The following is a 16,786-nucleotide window of genomic DNA, read 5'->3' on the forward strand; positions in this document are numbered from 1 at the left end:
TTGAGCAGTTCTGTGGCTGTGACTTCCTCTTGGAGGTTCTTCAGGGGAGAGTTCCTTCGTTTTGTCATTTTTGCTAGTTTTCTGTCTCTTGTCACCTTTAGAAAGCTCGTTGTGCACTGTGCACCTGTTAATATTTCTCTGTTAAAGGAGGCTTATTGACTGTCCAGGGCCTGTCGTTTCAGGAAATATTCTTTTAATGATGTCTCTCAGTTTCTCTTGTTGTGCCTTTGAATATTTTATTTCCCTACTCAGCGGTATTTGGGACTCGCTGTCTTGCACACTTAGGCTTGTTTCTTGGTGTAGCCCTAAGAAGGAAAACAGACAGACACACACAGAGGGAACAGTAACACACAAACGCACAGATGAATCAAACAAACAAACACATTAACAGGGGTAAAGAAAATAAAGAGAATGGAGAGGAAAGAGATGAAAAGAGGAGAAGAAGAAAAGAAAAAGAAGAAAAAAATTTTTTAAAAAATTAAAGGGGGTCAGAGACAACAAAGGACAGTGGACAGTCTAAAAGTGTATGACCAGTTGAGGGGAGAGGTAGGGATGAGATATATTCTCCTATATAAAGAAGAAAAGAGAAAAAAAAAGGGAAAAAGGAGAAAGGAAAATGAGTAAAAATTTTAAAAAGTTTAAGTAAAAAAAAAAAGTAATAATAATAAAAAATACGCACGAAAAAAGCAAAAAGAAAAAAATGAAGAAAAAAAATTATAAAAAAAAGCAAAAACAACAACAACTAAAAAAAAAATGGCAGCTCCCCCTCTTGGATAGGCGTGGTTTGATGTCGTAGGTCTTGGAGGCTGCTCTCAGAGGCTCCGCCTTGGTGTCTGCAGAGATTAGATAGGCAGGCGTTGTGCCAAGTTTTGCTGAACTATGAACTGTAGGTCACTCTAATAAGTCTGATCTCCTTTTGCCGCAGTTGAGCCAAGTTGTATTTTCAAGGCCCGCCTCGGTTCAAAGTTCCAGTCCATGCACTTTTTATGCTACCACAGATGAGATGTTTTTGTTTTGGTTGCTGGCTTCTTAGGGGGAGGAATCAATTTGTCTTGGCTCAGGCTGGGATTTCGGCTGCCCCTGCCTGGGGTGAGATGTGCAGCAGGAGGTGGTGTGCCTGCGCACCATCGCAGACCCAACCCCGGGCAGGGATCGCATTAGCGTTGGGGGAGGAATGAGGGCGTAGCTGTTGCCGGAGGCTGCACCGGGAGCTGCTGGAAATGAGCTGGGAGCTCCTGTAGCCTGGGCGCACACCCAGGTCTCCACCGCCACCAACTCTCTGCAGGGATCGTGTAGAGGTGGGGGCTATTTTTTTCTCCTGTTGGCACATGGGATTCAGGGTTCGCGCGGCCAATGCTGGGGGCAAGATGCGCCGTGGAAATGAGGTGCGTGCTCCCACTCCCAAAACCCAGGTCGAAGTGAGCACCCCTGACACCGCCACTGCAGTGGTGGCCGACTCCTCGCCAAGCTGCTTTGACCTTTAACTGAAGGTATGAAACAAACAACAGGAAATGACCCCTTTAAACATCTGATTTAGCTTAAATATGAGGAGATGGAGAAATGTGAGGTTCTAGCTAAGGATGTATGGATGATTACTTTTCCCTATGTGTATTATAAGAGACCATTCATAACTGTTTTCAAGTCTCAATCACTTGAAAATGCATTTTAGCTTTTTTATGTAGTTCTCATTAGAACTTATATGTTTAATGCATTATGCTGATGCAACTGCTGGATTTCCAAAACATTTCAGGTGTCAGTCTTATTAAAGAATTTCTTCATGCCCCAAATTAATTCTGAAAATGATGGTACACTGGCATAGAAAGCACTCCTTTAACATAAATCACTTTGACAGGACTGTGAGAAACATTTCAACTAAAACGTTGTCTTTTTTTAAAGGTGCTGAGTAGCATCAATTCAGTTGTTCACAATCCAAGAGCTCCAGTAATAATTTATAAACAGAGCAAAGGAGGAGCCCAACATTTTAATAAAGATATTGTTCAAGATTGTGGATTTGAGCATCTTATTCCTATAATAGAAATGTGGGCAGATCAGCTGACCTCCCTGAAGGTAAAGGGTTGCATATTTTTTACATGCTTTGAAAACTGATTGGATTTGCACCTAGACATGCAAAATAGATCCTGCTCTACTTTTATCTTCCTCCTTTTGGTATCCCCATGCTACAGACTTTCCTGGCCCTTCTTCCTCGTCAGATGTGGTGTTTTATTCTTCATTCATTTTATTTGGGGATTTTTTCCTTCTTCATATTTTAAATAATTTTCCTTCTCTCAAAACTGCCCACATCTGTCTCTTCTGCAGAGCAGTTAATAGTCCAGTAGCAGCCAGTACTACTTTTACTTACTCTGTCTATCCATGGAAGATAAAAGTTTCTTCACTTTGTTTTATAAAAATTTATTTTCTATTTCTTGATTTTAATGTCTTACTATTTATTTTTTGTTTGTTTTCTTTTAATTTTTTAATGTTTATTTATTTCCAAGAGAGAGACAGAGTGCAAGCAGGGAAGGGGAAGGGAGAGAGGGAGACACAGAATCCGAAACAGTTTCCAGGCTCTGAGCTGTCAGCACAGGGCCTGACACAGGGTTCGAACCCACGAACCATGAGATCATGGCATGAGCCACCCTAGCGCCTTTTATTATTAATTTTTGAGAGAGAGACAGAGTGAGAGCAGGGAAGGGACAGGGGGTGTGGGGGAGGAAACACAGAATCCAAAGCAGGCTTTAGGCTCCAAACTGTCAGCACAGAGCCTGATGTGAGGCTCGAACTCCAGGACCATGAGATCATGACCTGAGCCAAAGGCAGATGCTTAACTGGCTGAGCCACCCAGGCACCCCTCTTGTTTTATTTGTTTATTTTAGAGAGAGAGAGAGAGAGAGAAAGAGAATACAAGCAGGGGAGAGAGGACAGCAGTGCTCTGAAGGGCCAAGCACTATGCCATGCACATAGTAGATGCTCAGTAAATGTTTATCAATTGTCCAGTCTTAGAGTTTTAAACTTCCAGTAGCTTTGTCCTTTGTGCACAATTTAAAATAGATTAGGACATTTATCTAGGCCAAGGAAATTAAGTACATTGTTACGAAGACTAGAATTAATTTAATTTAGAATCTTTTAATTTTTTTCAAATTAGAAGCCTGCCTGGAGATAAGTGTTATAACAGATGAATCTTGAAAACATTATCCTAAGTGAAGGAAAGCCAGTCACTTATTATATAATTCCACTTTATGTGAAATGCCCAGAATAGGCAACTCCAAAGAAACAGAAAGTAGATTAGTAGTGACCCAGGGGCTGGGGACAGGGAAGAATGAGGAGTGACTGCAAATGGGTACGAGATTTCTTCTTGGCATGATGAAAACCTTCCGAAATTAGATAATGGTGATAGTTGCACATCTCTGTAACCTGAGCAGGATTCCGGAGTTGTGCACTTAGAGATGGTGGATTTTATGTTAGGTGGGTTACACTTCAATACATCTGTTACAAAAATGTTTAAGGCCAAAATATAAAGGATAAGTTTATTTTTTATCCATCAATAATTCAAAAATAAGTACTTAAATAACACGTAGTACTAATAAATACATATAATTACTTTAAACATCACCAAGGAGTGTCTTTGTGGCTCAGTCGGTTAAGCATCCAACCCTTGATTTTGACTGGGGTCATGATCTTTGAGCCCCACATTGGGCTCTGTGCTGACAGTGCAGAGCCTGCTTGGGATTCTCTCTCACCGTCTCTCTTTCTACCCTTGCCCCACTCACATGTGCTTTCCCTCTCTCACAAAATAAATAAAAAAAAAATAGATTTGAGATCATCAATATATCATGTGTTGTGTAAGTCCCATATTTATCTGGAGAAAACAAATTAAACACACTTTTCTAAACTGGTAATGATATTTTAAAAAGGTACTGATTGGAGTGCCTGGGTGGCTCAGTCGGTTAAGTATCCAACTTTGCGACTTGGGCTCAGGTCATGATCTTGCAGTCCGTGAGTTCAAGTCTGGCTTCAGGCTCTGTGCTGACAGCTCAGAGCCTGCAACCTGCTTTGGATTTTCTGTCTCCCTCTCTCTCTATGCCTCCCCTGCTTTCACTGTCTCTCTTTCTCTCTCAAAAATAAATAAACATTAAAAAAAAAAGGCACTGATGATGGTTTGTATATATATATATATATATATATATATATATATATATATATATATACACACACACACACACACACACACATATATATTTATGTTTATTTTTGAAAGAGAGATTGTAATTGCAATTGAGGGTGGGGGGAGAGAGAGAGAGGGAGAGAGAGAATCCCAGGCAGCTTCCATGCTGTCAGCACAGAGCCCAACACGCAGGACTCAGTCCCACAAACCATGAGATCATGACCTCAGCCAAAATCAAGAGTTGGATGCTTTAACTGATTGAGCCACCCAGGTGCCCCATGGTTTATATGTATATTAAACCTGCCTGAATAATTATACAGGAAAACCTTGGTTTGCGAACATTACTCATCCCAGAAACATGCTTAATAATCCAAAGCACTTGTATATCAAAGCAAATTTCTCAATAAGGAATCATGGAAACTCAGACGATTCGTTCCACAATCCAAAAATATTCATGTAAAAATGATTACATTACTATATGTAGATTATGAATACTATAAATCTAATACAAAATAATAAAGAAAAATAACCTGCACTTACCTTTGAAAACCTTTGTAGGTGGTGTGAGAGAGACGAGAGAGAGGAGGAGGATTGTGTAGGAGGACTTTCACGATCACTAACGGAATCACTGCTGTCTATTGGCTCAATGGAATCTTTTTCATTTTGTGCAGCTGTAACAAGGAGCCTATTCAGTGACCTACCATTGAAGCAGTGCATTCCCAAGCTTACTCTTACATGGAAAAGCAAAGCGCTGTCCATACGTGCTTTGAAGTGACAAAAAAAAAAATACACTAGTGCCAGTCTTAGGGCATCTCCCAAAGTTCTGAAAAATCACTGATTTCTGCCAAACACCATGGCCTGAGACTAAGAATCCCAGCATGGGAGACTGATCACCCACAATCTCTCAGCAAGCAAGAGAGAAGAACCGTTGGTTCGGTTACAGTCATGTGACATGTAGCATCACTTAGTATGTGTACTGCGACATCACTAGTTTATCAAGTTAAAATTTATTAGAAATGTTTGCTTGTCTTGCAGGATACTTGCAGAACAAGTTACTCGCAATCCAAGGTTTTATTGTATTTTGCTAGCATTATTATGGAAACTTGAAAAAATCAATAATGCCATGTTGTTTCTTTTGTTATAAAGGATTTGTATAAGTCTTTGAGAATACTATCTGCAGAACTGGTGCCTTGGCATAATTTTAAAAAGCAGGATGAAAATGAAGGTATCAGAGTTGAAGATCTGTTGTTTATAGTAGATACCATGTTAGAAGAAGTTGAAAATAAGGAAAAGGTAATGCTTAATACTTACATAAATTTTCACATTTTAATGTAATCTTATCCTAAAAACTGATAGTGATAAAGATGCTGATATTTGTTCTACTAGAATTCTATGTCTCTTTTTAAAGTTTTTATTAAGACCTTGGGATTATTTTAAAACATGAACTATCTTTCTCTTTCTCTTTTGGACAGGACAGCAATATACCAAACTTAAAAATTTTGCAAGCTATTGTTTCTCACTTCCAAAAATTATTTGATGTGCCTTCTTTAAATGGAGTCTATCCTCGAATGAATGAAGTTTATACGAGGCTTGGAGAAATGAACAATGCTGTGAGAAACCTCCAAGAGCTCTTAGAATTAGGTGATGACTCTTTGTCCTGTCTGGCCCCCATTTAAGAATTATTCCTGATAAATCAACAAAAAGTAGGTTATTTTTTTAAGTAAACAGTTGAGGGTAATGGAAGCATAAAGTATTTGATTTAATGATTTTGAAAATTCCCTTTTAAAATATCCTTTTGGTTTTTTTCTTACAGATAGTTCAACGTCATTGTGTGTGTTGGTGAGCACAGTTGGAAAATTGTGTAGGCTGATTAATGAGGATATAACCGAGCAGGTTATGCAGGTATTAGGACCTGAAGATCTCCAAAGGTATTTATTTTAAAAGTTAACAAAATACTATCCAGAATGCTTGGAGTGATGAAATTAAAGACTTTCAAAACTTTATAAGTTATTTACCTTTTCTGTTTGGGATAGCATCTTTTAAATAATTTGTCAATCTAAAATATCTCACACCTTACAGATGGAGAGAATGCCAAGCATTTTCAAGGTAAAAATCGATTTAGGGCCTATAAGTTTACATAGCATGGGTCAGGACTCCAGTGTTACTGCTTTAAGCTCATTCCCAGGCAAAATTACATATGGAGAAATTCAGACCTTGTTAGCAACATCATATAAGTGTTCAGAATATATAAACAGGTCCTATTTTTAATATACCACTATAGACCGCTTAATAATCACAATGTATTATTTGACTAGAAGATGAATGTTAAGGAATTTTTTTTAAGCTAGTCATCTCTAAAATAGAGACCTGGGGGCGCCTGGGTGGCTCAGTCGGTTCAGCGTCTGGCTTTGGCTCAGGTCATGATCTCACGGTTTGTGGGTTTGAGCCCCGGGTCGGGCTCTGTGCTGACAGCTCAGAGCCTGGAGCCTGCTTTGGATTCTGTGTCTCCCTCTCTCTCTGCCCCTCCCCTGCTCGTGCTGTCTCTCTCTGTCTCTCAAAAATAAATAAAACATGAAAAAATTAAAAAAAAATAAGACCTGATTTAAAAAAAATACAGAAACATTCTAGTTATACTTAAAACAACTTTTCCACCCCACCTCCCCCGACCAATTTGATACTGATTATAGCATGTGGGAAGAGGAACACATACATATACCACCTATCCCCTATATGATGTAGGTTTTCCAAGAAAAATCCTTACCTAATCTGACGCTTGAGTTTTCTGATACTTGCTGCTTGTTTTTTAAAAAAATTTTTTTAACTTTTATTTATTTTTGAGAGTGGGGAACACCTGGGTGGCTCAGTCAGTTAAGCATCTGACTTTGGCTCAGGTCATGATCTCATGGCTCATGGTTTCAAGCCCCACATAGAGCTCTGTGCTGAGAGATCAGAGCCTGGAGCCCACTTTGGATTCTGTCTCCATCTTTCCCTGCCCCTCCCTGGCTCTCACTCTGTCTTTCTGTCTCTCTCAAAAATAAACAAACATTAAGAAAATATTTTTGAGAGAGAGAGAGAGGGAGAGAGAGAGAGATAGAAGGAGAGTGTGAGTGGGGTAGGGACAGAAAGAGGGAGACAAAGAATTGGAAGGAGGCTCCACACTTTGAGCGCAATGCCCCATGCAGGGCTTAAACTCATGACTGTGAGATCATGACCTGAGCTGAAAACAAGAGTCTGCTGCTTAACTGACTGAGCCACCCAGGTGCCCCCAAACAAGTGTTTTTTGTTTTTTGATTGACAGGGTACAAGTGAGCAAGGGGCAGAGAAAGGGGGAGAAAGAAGTGGAGCTCACCTGATGTGGGATTCAAACTCACAAACCATGAAATCATGACCTGAGCTGAAGTCAGTTGCTTCAATGACTGACCCATTCAGGTGCCCCTGATACTTGCTGCTTTTAAAAGGAACATAGGTCTCACTATTGGCCTTTTTTCCCTTCCCACATTTATATTGACTACTAATACTTATTCTTAATGTTTAATAGAATACTGGATATAAAAACCAATTTTTAGAAATTGTTAACAAACAAGATCTCTTAATCCTCAAGCTAAATGGAAAGTTTCCCACATGTGTGTTCCATAAATTTAACTCTGGAACAAGTGTTTACACTGATTATAGATTTTTTTTAGAAAAGCAGTATTAGGTGAAGAAAGAGTTCAAAAATCAAGGATTGCAGGGCGCCCTGGTGGCTCAGTCAGTTAAATGTCTGACTTCAGCTCAGGTCATGATCTTACCGTTCCCAAGCTTGAGCCCTGTGTTGGGCTCTGTGCTGACAGCTCAGAGCCTGGAGCCTGCTTCAGATTCTGTGTCTCCCTCTGTCTTTTCCCCTCCCCCACTCATGCTCTGTCTCTCTATCTCAAAAATAAATAAACATTAAAAAAATTTTAAGTCAAGGATTGCAGTAAATGATTATTACATTTATATTTATTAGTAGAAAATTTCTTAACATTGTGAAAATGTTTTATTTTCAATCAAATGCAAACCTTAAGTTGGAAATTCAGTGTAAACTGTGCATTTTTCTTAAAAGCATTATCAACAAATTGGAAGAACATGAGGAATTTTTCCCAGCATTTCAGGCATTTACTAATGATCTACTTGAAATCTTAGGTAAGATCTTTGTTGGTGGTGGTTAAATTTCAAGTCTTCAGGTATCATTGGGTTTGAGGGAAGAGCATTTCTTGGCCACTGTATTAGCACTTGTACCTATAAGTTTTTGGTAGAAAGTGTCTGAAAAGCACTAATGGTTCTGGAAACACACTCCTAACTTGAAATTAGAGTTGGTTGGGGTTGATCTACAGAACATACATAAATATCCTTTAAGGAGCTAGGGGGGGCTGCCTTTGTTTTGAAACCTTAAAATGAGAAATGGCATTACTCTAGCCTGGCCCCGTTTAAGCCTGACTCTGTCATGGCCTAATGAGAAATCTTGGTAGAATTTATGATCTTGGTAGATAGATGTTTTGTGGGGGCTTTTTCTTTTCCTTCTTCTTTTAATATAAAACTTACTATGTTTTTAAAATATACAAATTAAATTTCCTTCTCAGGTGATAAGTCATGTAAAGTAAACAACTATACAAAAAAAGACAAATTTATAAATCTATAGTAGGAAATATATATATTTGCATTGTTGGTCAGATTGAGAGTTTTGTTATTAGTTTATCTCTTAAAGGGAAAAAATGTAATTTGTTTAGGAATTCTAGGCAAAACAGAGACCCAAGTCTCTTATTTTATAAAAAAATTTTTTTTAAACATTTATTCATTTTTGAGAGAGAGTGCAAGTGGGGGTGGGGCAGAGAGAGAGAGTGGGAGACACAGAATCTAAAGCAGGCTTCAGGCTCTCCGCTGTCAGCACAGCTGACATGGAGCTCAAATTCATGAACCATGAGAGCATGACCTGAGCTGAAGTCAGATACCTAATCGACTGAGCCGCCCAGGTGCCCCAAATCTCTTATTTTAAGTCTGATTATATATGGCTATAAAAGTATTTATCTTACTATTAAGAACACTTTTAAAGTTTAAAGTGTTTTATTTAATGATTACTTTTTTTCTACATAGCTCATTTGGAAGAATTTTTTTTTTTTAAAGAATGCCTCTCTGACATAGGAAATTGAATTAGAAGAGGAGGGGGTGCCTGGCTGGCTTAATTGGTGGAGCATGCAACTCTTGATCTCAGGGTCGTGAGTTCAAGCCCCACATTGGGCATAGAGCCTACATTAAAAAAATGTCTTAAATTAGAAGCGGAAATGAGGCTTAGCAGAAGATAAGGGAATGAGTAAAATTTGGTAGGAAAATGAATAAATGAAAGAAACTTCTGACTGGAGTATCTACCCTAGTAAACATAAGGGAGGTTTTGTGGCCAGATTTATGTAGACTGGAAGCAAGAAGACAGCGACTGAAGCTTTAGGCATGCTCATGTTCGAAAAGATCATGGCAAGGGAGACTGTAGTTTGAAAGTCAAACTTAAATGAGACATGAAATTGCAGAAATATGTTGCCTCATATTCCAAACAGCTTTGTTTCGTACAATAATATTTTTCTTGCTTTTGGGTAGCAGTTAAACAGTGAGGTTCTCGTCATTAATACATGTTTCAGTAGGGCTACAGGTAACACTTAGGTCAGAATCCTTGTATAGAAACTTCCTCTTAGATATTATGATACTCAGCAGGTTCATACGGCATCAGTTACTTCAATGAGCCACATCTCTCTGCAGATGAACTCTGTATTTTTGCCACAGTTGAAATTCCAGAGTTAAATATTACGCTTACCATTGGGAAAATTAAAGCTGTTTGGCAAACACAACTATTTCAATTATTACTAGGTGTCATTTTAAGCATCTAGAACTATGGAATGTTGTAGTGAATACCAGATATGGAGAAGGACTTTGTTTTCTTACGTAAGTAATGTGCTTAGCTGAGAATATTCTATCAGCCAGTGTCCTTCTCTGTGAGGTTCAGTTATAAGGCAGATTTCTCATATAATGAAAAAAACCAGTGTGATTTCAGAACGGGGTTCCGGAAATAACTTGATCTTGTATCTTATCATGATATAAGGTATGAATCAAATTCTCTGTTATAATTTGTGTATATATTTGTTCTTATATCTTGATGCTCTGTAAGTATATCTAGACAAGTATTCTGACTAAAGTTAGGAGCTTAAATAGCATGGGATACAAGTTTAGGCTAAAGGAAAAACAACCAAAATTCAGCTAAACATGGAGGAAGAGAGGTGGAATCGAAGGAAGCATTTTTACATAGAAGAAAATGAATTTCTAAAAAGCAGCCTAGCAGAATAACGTAGAAAAAAGTGGTCAGAATCTAGAGTACCTGCCACTGAGGCTTTTAGGGCCAGGGTCTAGATAATGAGAGAAAAGGAGTTTGCTTCTCCAGTGGCCAAGAGCTTTCCGACAGTGAATTCTAACAGGCTGGTTGGAAGAAGACAGTCTTAGAAAGAGAAAGCAGATTCACAAAGAATCTGGCAGAGGAGAACCTTAGCTAGTTTATCTGGTAAGCTGGACCAGGCTAAGCTCTGCGACTCGGAGAGATCTATACTCGGAGAACCTCACACTTTTTATTAGGTAGATCTATTGTTGCATCCTAAAAGGGAGACCTCAGAATGATCTTACTAATGAGAAAGTTTTCAGGTAGGATTAAGGAGAGAACTATGTTCCATAAGAAGAAATCATTAAGTCCTTAGGTGGGTACCCAGAAAAGAGAGAGCTTCTACATAGGATTTCACCATGTAGGCTCACTTATGTAATTATATAGATTTAAAGAGGCAATAACGTAACACAAATGTGGTCAGTAGGATTTCTTAAGAAGAGCACGCTGCTAATGAGACTATCACCAGAGTCAGAGGATACTTGTAGGTATGTGGTAGCTTTTACACACAGAGCCCTGTAGAGCATCTGTGTCCCAATCAGTGACACTCTTATCACTGCTGCTACATAAAAAGTTCATGTGCATAAAAGTGCTAGTGTTGCCCTTGCGTTTGAGGTTTTCCTTTGCAGAGAGTTTCTCATTTCTTCTGAGCCTATCACTGGATAAAGCTGCTCTTATTCTTGTTTTTCTGTTACAGAAATTGATGACTTGGATGCCATTGTACCTGCAGTAAAGAAATTAAAAATACTTTCATACTGAAAACAAATCAAATTATTTTTACTGTGTAAATTGCATTCTTAACATTCTGAGCATTTTGTAGGATTGATCTTGCCTTGAGACAAGGGTTGTAAATGTACTCTCAGAATTCATCCCCTTCTTAGTATTGGGTCCTTCCCATCTATATTTTTGCTAACTTTCAGATTCTTACAGAGAAATTACTTGCTAAGCTAAAGGTGGTAAGTTTACTTTAAGTCATTTAATCATTTCTTAAGCAATTCTTAAGTGCTTATAGGACTGTTTTAAAATATAGTATGTGAGTAAAAGAGAAACTCAAGGAGACAGGTTGCAAACAATAGAAAGGTTGCATTTAATTTGAGGGTTTAGAGACCTTTTTGATACTGGAAATATGGATTGCCGATGGCTGTCTGGAATTCAGCCACTAGGAACCTGTTGTTTTCCTGGCAAGGAAATCACACGTTCTACAGAGATCCCTCATGGCGCTTGCCCTTTCAAAGTTAGAGGGAGAAATGGAAGAAGAATAAAATGTTTTATCATTGGGTTAGATAGGAAATGAATTATGAGGTAATATAGATGAGTGTATAGTAGTCTCATTGAAAAAGTTGTCTTTTTTGCAACCTTGATGTAATGTACTTTTTATAAGGACATGAAATCTAAAATAAAGTTCTTGTGAAGAATTTCCAAATATAAGTGTCTTCAATGACTTATTTGTATTACTCACATATAATGAGTCATATTCACTTACAAGGCTGAGCCTTGCTGCATTTTATTTTACATAAGAATGCTTTTATTGCTGCCTTCTACTTATTTTCTCTTCTCAATATTCAGTCTGAGTTTCTTAAGGGACCAGTGTTACTGCCCCCCCATCCCTTGCCACTCTTGTATAAGTAGCAGGCCTAGATTCTTTCTAGATATAAAATTCTTTGTTTTGTTAGGCTGCAGTTACTTTCCTAAACACTAGCCCACAATTTGTGAAAGAACCTGTGTCTTTGAGAGTTGGGTAGAAAAAGTAATTGGATATTCAATTATGTAAATACTCTGAGTTGATTAGATTACTCCAAGAAATTGCTGTGAGGCAGTTTGGAAATCTAACAGTATTTGAAAAGAAAAAAATGTAATTTAAAAATTATGTTAATTTAAATTTTTTTAGCTAGTTTAAGAGCCTCTGGTTAATTCTTAGTTTAAAACAGGTTTTCAAACTCTTCCTCAGAGGCCCAAGAGTTTTTTTGGAGGGTCACTGAATGAGACAGTGCCACTGGTAAGAATGTTAGGCCCCCCTTTCTTGGATCTACTTCTATCCAGTTTTAATTACTTAAAATATAAGTAAAGTACTGCAGTTAGTGTTTAGCTCTTCTTTTACCATTTTAATTATTGTGTAATTGACTAGTAGGCTGAACATATTTAAAGTATACAACTTGGTAAGTTTTGATGCACATATATCTGTGAAACCATCATCACAATCAAAATAATAAACAGATCAATCTCTCTCTCCAAAAGTTCTCTCTTTGCTCTTGGTAATCTACCCAGCCACTTCTACCCCCAAGCAAAAACTGATCTGTTCGCTGTCACTATAGACTCATTGGCATTTTATGGGATTTCATGTAAATGGAATCATACAGTTGATTTTCAAAAGTTCTCTTGTTTGGTCTGGCCTCTTTCAGTGTAGTTATTTTGAGATTTTTGCATGTTGCATTTATTAAGAGTTCATTCCTTTTTATTGCTGTGTAGTAGTACATTGTACAAATATACCGCAATTTGTTTATCCTTTTGCCTAGTGATGGAAATTTTAGTTATTTCCAGTTTTTGACTACTGCAACTAAAACCGCTATAAACATTCATGTTCAGGTCATTGTGTGGACATACCTGATATCCAGTGTCTTGAAAATTGTTTCACATAATTTGTTCTTTTCTTTGTTTTGGTTCTGGTTCTGGTACAGGTGGAAGGGTAATTTTGATTGCTGTTACTTGCTGATTAAAAGTGGAAGTTTCTAATCATTTTTTTCTAATTTTACTGCACTATAGCAAGCAAACATGTCTGTTTGGTTTTGTTTGGTATCAGGTCTTTGGAAATTGTTGAGAGTTTCTTTGTGACTTTCTATGTGATGAAATTTATACATATTCTACATGTTGCTTTAAAAAAAAGCCTCAGCTCTATTTGATATATATGGCTATTATACTTTTTTAAAAAATATAATTTATTATCAAGCTGGCTAACAGAGTGTATACAGTGTGCTCTTGGTTTTGGAGGTAGATTCTCAAGATTCTTCACTTACATATAACAACACCTAGTGCTCATCCCAACAAGTGCCCTCCTCAATGCCTGTCACTCATTTTCTTCCCCAGCCTGAGTTTGTTCTCTGTATTTGAGAGTCTTTCATTGTTAGCCTTCTTCCCTCTCTGTTTATAACTATTTTTTCCCCTTCTCTTCCCTCCAGAATCTTCTGTTAAGTTTTTCAAGTTCCACATGAGTGACAACATATGGTATCTGTCCTTCTCTGCCTGACTTATTTCACTTAGCATGACACCCTCGAGGTCCATCCATGTTACTACAAATGGCCAGATTTCATTCTTTCTCATTTCCATGTAGTATTCCATTGTATATATAAACCACATCTTCTTGATCCACTCATCAGGTGATGGACATTTAGGCTCTTTCCATGATTTGGCCATTGTTGAACGTGCTGCTATGAACATTGGGGTACATGTGCCCCTGTGCATCAGCACTCCTGTATCCCTTGGATAAATTCCTAGCAGTGCTATTTCTGGGTCATAGGGGAGTTCTAGTGTTAATTTTTTGAGGAACGTCCACACTTTTCCAGAGCAGCTGCACCAGTTTGCATTCTGACCAACAGTGCAGGAGGGTGCCCATCTCTCCACATCCTCGCCAGCATCTGTTGTTCCCTGAGTTAATTTTAGCCACTCTGACTGGTGTGAGGTGGTATCTCAGTGTGGTTTTGATTTGTATTTCCCTGTTGAGGAGTGACGCGGAGCATCTTTTCATGTGCCTGTTGGCCATCTGGATGTCCTCTTTGGAGAAATGTCTCTTCATATCTTCTGCCCATTTCTTCACTGGATTATTTGCTTTTGGGTGTGGAGTTTGGTAAGTTCTTTATAGATTTTGGATACTAACTCTTTATCTGCTTTGTAATTTGCAAATATCATTTTCCATTCCATCGATTTTAGTTTTGTTGATTGTTACCTTTGTCGTACAGAAGCTTTTTATCTTGATGCGGTCCCAATAGTTTATTTTTGCTCTTGATTCCCTTGCCTTTGGAGATGTGTTGAGCCTGAGGTCAAAGATGTTGTCTGTTTTATCCTCTTGGGTTTTGATGGTTTCTGGTCTCACACTTGGGTCTTTCATCCCTCCATTTTAAGTTTATTTTTGTGTATGGTGTAAGAAAGTGGTCTAGTTCATTCTTCTGCATGTTGCTATCCAGTTCTCCCAGAACCATTTGCTAAAGAGACTGTTCCCCCCTGCCCCACTGGATTCTCTTTTCTGCTTTGTCAAAGATTAATTAGCCATGCACTTGTGGGTTCAATTCTGGGTTCTCTATTCCATTGGTCTGTGTGTCTGTTTTTGTGCCAATACTGTCTTGATGATTACAGCTTTGTAGTAGAGGTTAAAGTCCTGGGTTGTTAGGCCTCCTGCTTTGGTTTTCTTTTTCAACATTACTTTGGCTATTTGAGGTCTTTTGTGGTTCCATACAAATTTTAGGATTGTTTGTTCTAGCTTTGAGAAGAATGCAGTGCAATTGTTATTGGGATTGTACTGAATGTGTAGATTGCTTTAGGTAGTATTGACATTTTAACAATATTCTTCAAATCCATGAACATGGAGTATTTTTCCATTTCTTTGTGTCTTCAATTTCTTTTATAAGTTTTCTGTAGTTTTGAGCATACATATCTTTTACATCTTTGGTTAGGTTTATTCCTAGGTATTTCATGGTTCTCAGTGCAATTGTAAATGGGTTTGATTTTTTGATTTCTCTTCATCATAACGTCATTATTGGTGTATAGAAATACAACCAATTTCTGTACATTGATTTTGTACCCAGTGACTTTGCTGAATTTATCAGTTCTAGCAGCCTTTTGGTGGAGTCTTAGGTTTTCCATGCAGAGTATGATGTCTGCAAAAAGTGACAGTTTGACTTCTTTGCCAATTTTGATGCCTTTTATTTCATTTTGTTGTCTGATTGCTGATGCTAGGACTTCCAACACTATGTTAAACAGCAGTGGTGAGAGTGGACATCCCTGTCATGTTCCTGACCTTAGGGGGAAAGCTCTGTTTTTCCCCATTGAGGATGATATTAGCTGTGGGCTTTTCGTATTAAGGTATGTTCCATCTATCCCATTTTTCTTGTGGGTTTTTATTAAGAAAGGATGCTATATTTTGGCAGATGCTTTTTCTACATCTACATTGACGGATCATATGGTTCTTATTCTTTCTTTTAGTAATGTGATGTATCACATTGATTTTGTGAATATTGAACTAGCCCTGCAGCCCAGGAATGAATCCCACTTGATCATGGTGAATAATTATTTTTATATGCTTTGAATTCAATTTCCTAGAATCTTGTTGAGAATTTTTGCATCCAGGTTCATCAGGGATATTGGTCTGTAATTCTCCTTTTTTGTGATTTCTGTCTGGTTTGGGAATCAAGCTAATGCTGGCTTCATAGAATGAGTCCAGTTTTCCTTCCATTTCTGTTTTTAGGAACAGCTTGAGAAGAATAGGTTTAAATCTGCTTTAAATGTCTAGTAGAAATCCCCTGGGAAGACACCAGGACTCTTATTGGGAGATTTTTGATTCAGTTTCTTTGCTAGTTCAAATTTTCTATTTCTTCCCCATTTGAGTTTGGTAGTGTGTGGGTGTCTAGGAATTTGTCCATTTCTTCAAAGTTGTCCAATTTGGAATTTTTCCAAACTTTTTTCTGTGGTTGATTTTAAGTTTCATAGCATTGTGATCTGACAGCATTGTGATGTGCATGGTATGATCTCAATTCTTTTATATTTATTGATAGCTGTTTTGTGACCCAGTATGTGATCTTCTTGGAGAATGTTATATGTAGACTCGAGAAGAATGTATATTCTGCTACTTTTGGATGAAAATTTCTGAATATATCTGTCAAGTCCATCTGGTCCAGTATGTCATTCATGGCCATTGTTTCTTTATTGATTTTCTGCCTAGATGATCTGTCCATTGCCATAAGTGGAATATTACCATCACCTGCAATTACCATATTCTTATTTTAAATATTTCTTAATGTTGATTTACTTTTGAGAGAGAGAGAGAGAGAGGAGGAGGAGGGGCAGAGAGAGAGAGAGAGAGAGAGAGAGGAAAATGCAGAATCCGAGGCAGGCTCCAGATTCTGAGCTGTCAGCATAGAGCCCGATATGGAGCTCAAACCCATGGACTGCAAGATCATGACCTAGCCGAAGATGGACGCTTAACCAAC

General features: G+C 38.0%; 1 protein-coding gene across 3 annotated transcripts in view; it reads left to right on the forward strand.

Moving 5' to 3' along the window:
* CEP70 (centrosomal protein 70) overlaps window positions 1-12,017 on the forward strand; it is an 80,337-nt gene extending 68,320 nt beyond the window's left edge. For all 3 annotated transcript variants that reach the window (XM_029940182.1, XM_029940183.1, XM_029940185.1), the window contains 6 exons: window positions 1,897-2,067; window positions 5,309-5,455; window positions 5,635-5,803; window positions 5,976-6,090; window positions 8,244-8,323; window positions 11,290-12,017. In XM_029940182.1, coding sequence (XP_029796042.1) covers window positions 1,897-2,067; window positions 5,309-5,455; window positions 5,635-5,803; window positions 5,976-6,090; window positions 8,244-8,323; window positions 11,290-11,351 — 744 coding nt within the window. In that variant the 3' untranslated portion in view covers window positions 11,352-12,017. The remainder of the gene's footprint in view (window positions 1-1,896; window positions 2,068-5,308; window positions 5,456-5,634; window positions 5,804-5,975; window positions 6,091-8,243; window positions 8,324-11,289) is intronic.
* The last annotated feature ends 4,769 nt before the right edge of the window (window positions 12,018-16,786 follow it).

The sequence above is a fragment of the Suricata suricatta genome, chromosome 5 (assembly GCF_006229205.1).
Source record: "Suricata suricatta isolate VVHF042 chromosome 5, meerkat_22Aug2017_6uvM2_HiC, whole genome shotgun sequence".
Taxonomy (NCBI): domain Eukaryota; kingdom Metazoa; phylum Chordata; class Mammalia; order Carnivora; family Herpestidae; genus Suricata; species Suricata suricatta.